Source organism: Plasmodium gallinaceum (assembly GCF_900005855.1).
Source record: "Plasmodium gallinaceum strain 8A genome assembly, contig: PGAL8A_v1_10, whole genome shotgun sequence".
In the NCBI taxonomy this organism is placed as follows: Eukaryota; Apicomplexa; class Aconoidasida; order Haemosporida; family Plasmodiidae; genus Plasmodium; species Plasmodium gallinaceum.
Window position 1 is genome coordinate 264661 of NW_021628239.1, and position 5609 is coordinate 270269.

A 5609-nucleotide genomic window follows, 5' to 3' on the forward strand; every position below is an offset into this window, starting at 1 on the left:
CTTTTTTTTTTTTTTTTTTTTTTTGTTATTAATATATATCTAATTTATAAAATTTATATGCAAATATAGATTTTATTTATTTCAAAAATAAATGTATATATATATATATTTATATATATATATATAATTTTATAATAACAATGAATATAGATAGAAATTAAAAAAAAAAAAAAATTAAGCTATAATAACAATTTTTAATAATAGAATTTTTTACGTTTTATTATATTTTACTCATTTTTCTTTTTTTTTTTTTTTATTTTTTTTTTTTTGGTTTATTATTTGTAATTTTTTTGAATTGCCTATTTTTTTCTAATAATTATTATTTCTAAAAAAATATTTTTAATTTGAAATATTAATAAAATATTAATAGGAATAAATATATATATAAGTATATATATATATTAGTATTTAATTTTATGTTTTTTTTTTTGAAACTTTATTTTTTTATTTTATTTTTTTTTTTTTTCTAAAACTATATAAAAATGAGTTCTAATAATAGCTATTCATCTTGTATGTTCGCTAAGAATGATTATGATGATACTTATTCAAATGAAGAAAAAATAAAAAAGAGAAATTTAAAGGAATGTTTAAAAAATGAACCAAATGATTTTAACTTACAACACAATTTAAAAAAAATTAGAAAAAAGAAATTATCAAAGTTAAAAAATTATAATAATAATCAAATAAAAAATTACAAAGTAAAGTGGTCAAACAGAATGAAATGGACACCTAAAATGCTTGAAATGTAAAATTATATAAATTTATATTTTCCTGTATATATATATATATATATATATATATATATATATATATTTTATTATAATTTTATATTTCATATTTAAAAAAAAAAAATAAATTTATATATATTTTACATGCAGATTTGAAGAATCGGTTTTTTATTTTCTAGAGCAACAAAAGAAAATAAAAGATTCGACATACGAACCAACACCATGTCGTATTTTGTCATACATGCATAAAAAGTTTGAAGATTTGGAGGAGAAAAATTTGAATGATATAAAAAATATGCAGAATTTATCAAGGTTACATGTTGGAAGCAAATTGCAAAAATTTTTACTAAAACTAAAAAAATTAGGTATTAAAGAAAATATTAAAAAAAAAAATGTTAGTAATGAAGGAAGTGTGGATACATATTATAGTAATGATAATAATGATAGTAATAATAATACCAATAGTGATTATTATTATCAAGCGAATATAAATAAATCATTTAATGCAAATAATATGTCACATAGTTGTTCAAAAAGTAATGCATCAAATCCTGTTGATAATTTTAATGGGAGCAATAATGATATAAGTGAGTCATTAAATAATAAATCGTATATAGATACAGAGAACTTTAATAATAACTTATACTCAAATCAAATAGTAAATGATTCGAAATATTTTACTAATTATGATACCATTAATTCCTATTTTATTTACGCAAGTAACTATGATAATTCTAATATACCAAATAAAATAACAACAAGTGTTGTACATAATGACTCATCAAATGACTTAATAAATGGAAATCGTAATATTCCTTTTGTGAATGAAATTAATTTAACAAATAAAACAAATCCAAATAATACATTATCATTAAATAATCCTGTGGTTTTAACAAACAATTCATTTGAAGTTTCTCCTTTTTCATTAATAAATAATAATAATAATAGTAATAATAATAAATCTTTTAATAACATAGGAGATACTTTTTATTCTTTTAATAGCACTAATTTAAATGGTATTAATAATGATATGAATGAATTACAGATAGTAGAACTTTTGCATCTTGTAGTGAAGGATTTTAGTTTATTAAATGATAATACGAAAGCTCAAATTCTATTTAAATTAGCAAAGCAGTTATTAAATATGGCAGAAGAAATTTTTACAAATAATTTTACTAACTACACATCATTAGAAGATGAAAATATATTAAACTTTCAATGTAGAAGTAATATCAATTCTTTAATGCCATTAAAAATGTTGTGCCAAATTAATAATCTAAAGGATTAAAAAAAAACAAAAAAAAAAGTTAAACAAAACCTATTTAAAAGTAATAGTGAAATACAAGATTATCTGGATTTTCTGGATTTTTTTTTTTTTTTTTTTTTTTTTTTTTTTTTTTTTTTTATTATTATTTAAAATATATGAAAATTATCTATTTTCAAATATATTATTTATTAATATATTTTTTGATTATTAAATAATATTTATTAGGATTTATATCGTATTTTATTATATATTAGTATATTTTTTCTCGTAATTTATTTTGTATTATATATTATTATTCTTTAGATTGTTTATTAATACTTATATATGTATTTATGTATTTATATATATGTATATATATTTATATATATATAATTTTTTTTTTTAGTTTTTTAGTAATTGGTTTAAAAAAAAAAAAAAATTAAAGTTCAAACAATTTTATAAAAACTAAAAAAAAAAATTGTCATAAAATATGTACTTATATATATATATATGAAATTATGTACATATTTAATATATTTAATTAAAAATTATAATGCACTTTTTTAATTTTTACATAAAATATAAAAAAAAAAAAAAAAATATTAAGATAGTACAAAATTTTTTTTTTAATAATTTTTATGTAAAAAATTACATAAAGATTGTTATTCCATAAAAAAACAATTTTGATCAACTTAATAAAATTTATAATTGTAGTATTTCACCTATAATATTTTATATTTAAATTTATATAAGTTTTTTTTCATTTTTAAATATTAATGCAATTTAAATTTCATTAAAATAAGGATGAGGCAATTTTGTTTCTATTATCTCATCTATAATTCCATAGTTTTTAGCTTCTAATGCATTCATGTAAAAATCTCTGTCTGAATGCTTTTCTATTGTTTCAATAGATTGATTAGTAAATCTAGACAAATAGTTATATAAAAGACTTTTAAGATAAAGAATTTCTTTTGTTTGTATTTCAATATCGTGTGGATGCCCAAATGCATTTCCTAAAGGTTGATGAATCATAATTCTACAATTAGGTAAAGATTTTCTTTTTCCTTTTTTACCACTAGCCAAAATTACAGATGCCATTGATGCAACTAAACCAAAAGATATTGTTTGAATATCTGATTTTATATAATTAAAAATATCCAAAATAGCTAATCCTTCATTTATTGATCCTCCTGGTGAATTAATATATATTTTAATATCATCATGATTTAAATTATCTAAATATAATAGCTGACTAATTATTTCATCAGCTGTTTTCTTATTTATTTCATCAGTTATATATATTATTCTTTTTTTAAAAAAAAATAATTTTATATCTTTTTTTAGGTCTTTAATATCATTAGTGGGCATAATATTTTGAACTTTTTTATAACTTTTTTTTTTTTTTTTTTTTTTTCCTATTACGTTATTATTTTCGCTTATAATATTTTCATCTTGTTTTACTATATCTTGCTTATCATTTTTAAAATTTTTCATTCCATTTTCACATCCATAATTTTCTAAATTATTTAATACGGATTTTTTTTTTATCTCTTTACTACTTTTTGAAATATTAGATAAATTGGATATATTTCTTTTTTCTTTGCAAATAATTATATTATCCTCATTTTTTTTTAAACTTGAATTTAATATTTCTTTTTCAATTCTTTTGGTTATCAAATTTTTGTTAGGAAAAGGTATAAAGTTTAAAATGTTCAATTTCTTAAAGCTTTTTTTTGACTGTATTTCACTTTTTCTTAATAATATAAAAAATAAAAACAATAATAAATATATCATTTCTAATATATAAAAAATAACAAAATGCTTAAATTGCACTAAAAAAAAATTTTTAATAAATGATTAAAAAAAAAATTGTAAAATATTAAAAATTCTGATATGATATGTATATGTTTAACAAAAATACATATATGTAATCGAAATTATCAAAAAAAAAAAAAAAAATTTTTTTTGCATCATCATATTTAGAACGTAATGTTAGCACATATATGTTATAAAAAATGTTTTAAAATAAAATAATATTTTTTTTTTCTTTTCATAAAAAAAAAATATAATAATGAAAAAAGAAAATATATATCTTAATATACTTTTAAAAATCAGTTCTACATATTATTTTTTAAATACAAATCATTGATATACAGTTTTATTCAATGTATACTTTTTTTTTTTATAATTATTATTTTGAAAGCCAAGTTTTTTTTTTCTTTTTTTTTTTTTTTATTCCAGCACAATTTAATAACCTCACAGAACCAGTTCTAAAAATAGAAAAAAATTAAAAATTAAAATAAAAATAATATATGAAGTATGAATCAAACTAAAGAAAAAATAAAATTATTAAATATATTATTTAAAAAAAATTAATGTTACTTGTTAATGACTTCTATAATTTTTAAATATCGCAGTGTGGCAATTTTTGCTTCTCCTATTAATAAAAAAAAGAAGAGAAAAGAAAAAAATTATGAAAATTTCATAGAGAAATTTTTTTTTTTTTTTTTTTAATATAAAAAACCTGTTTGCCCAAAAACTTGCAAGTTCATATTTGTTAATTCAGATTTTTCTACTGGATGGCAACTATAAGAAAAAAAATATATAATAGGTATAAGAATTGTTTATTATTTAAATTTAACTCACAATATATATATAAAAATATATTTCAGAATACACCATGTATTAAGAAAATATTAGAGAAATAATATTTCATAAAGAAACAATGTATTAAAAAAAAAAAAAGATACATATATATATACATATATGTAGTATTAATAACATTAAAAAAAAACTATTGTGTATAAAGAGTAACTATTATGATTTCTTTTATATATTAACCTTCCTTTTTTTATAGCCATATCATACAATGTTTTATAAATTAAATTTACATCTTCTAATTTAGCTCTTCTTCTAATTAATACTGGAACTGATTGAAATGTATCTTGATTAATTGGAATAAATAAATTGTTGATATCATTCTCATGATGTGCCTTACCAATTTTATTTTCATCAACAGTATTTTCATTATCTAATATCTTTATATTTTCTTTTGATTCGTTATTATCTACGTTATTTTTAGAAAAATTAGAATCTAACGATATATTCTTGGAATTTTTTGCTTCATCATATATGCCATTTAATTTCCCATTGGAGTATATCTCTTTTTCTATAGTTTTATGATAATTGCTAATATAAATCAATTCTTTAATTTCATCATAATTTATATTCATTAAAAACTTTCTTATGTTATCATAAAAAAAATTGTTTAATATTATTTCAGAATTATGATAATTGTTAAATTCTTTTGATGATATATTTAAATTATTTTCTAAGTTTAATAAAAAGTTGTAATTTTGCATTTGCCTGTGTAAATAATTTATGCTTAACTTTTTCTTTATATATAAGCTATCTAATTCCTTATTTATTTTATTTAGTTCATTTTTAATATTTTCAAAATCATTTAAAATTAAAAGAGGATTTATATCATCTTCATATATTTTACACAATTCATCTTTCAATTTTCTTTCAATCAATTCAATATCACCATTCATATTTAAAAACTAAAAATCATAAAATTAATTAAAAAATATAAGGAGAATAAAATAATGCACATACATATTTAAAAAGCAACA

At 17.1% G+C, this 5609-nt stretch overlaps 3 protein-coding genes across 3 annotated transcripts; 1 reads left to right on the plus strand and 2 right to left on the minus strand.

Moving 5' to 3' along the window:
• Positions 1–482: 482 nt before the first annotated feature.
• On the plus strand, positions 483–2016 carry PGAL8A_00006700 (hypothetical protein; the record flags this gene model as incomplete). Its single annotated transcript, XM_028671462.1, has 2 exons — positions 483–745; positions 879–2016. 2 exons carry the CDS (start codon positions 483–485, stop codon positions 2014–2016), a joined length of 1401 nt encoding a protein of 466 aa, XP_028528112.1.
• Positions 2017–2757: 741 nt separating this feature from the next.
• Positions 2758–3768, minus strand: ClpP (ATP-dependent Clp protease proteolytic subunit, putative; the record flags this gene model as incomplete). The annotated part of the gene is made up of 1 exon (XM_028671463.1): positions 2758–3768. The coding sequence occupies one exon, from the start codon at positions 3766–3768 to the stop codon at positions 2758–2760; it is 1011 nt and encodes a 336-aa protein (XP_028528113.1).
• Positions 3769–4165: 397 nt separating this feature from the next.
• Positions 4166–5537, minus strand: PGAL8A_00006900 (conserved Plasmodium protein, unknown function; the record flags this gene model as incomplete). Its single annotated transcript, XM_028671464.1, has 4 exons — positions 4166–4244; positions 4357–4411; positions 4499–4560; positions 4816–5537. Coding segments are annotated over 4 exons (918 nt in total), but the record flags the coding sequence as incomplete, so codon positions are not given.
• Between the last annotated feature and the right edge of the window lie 72 nt (positions 5538–5609).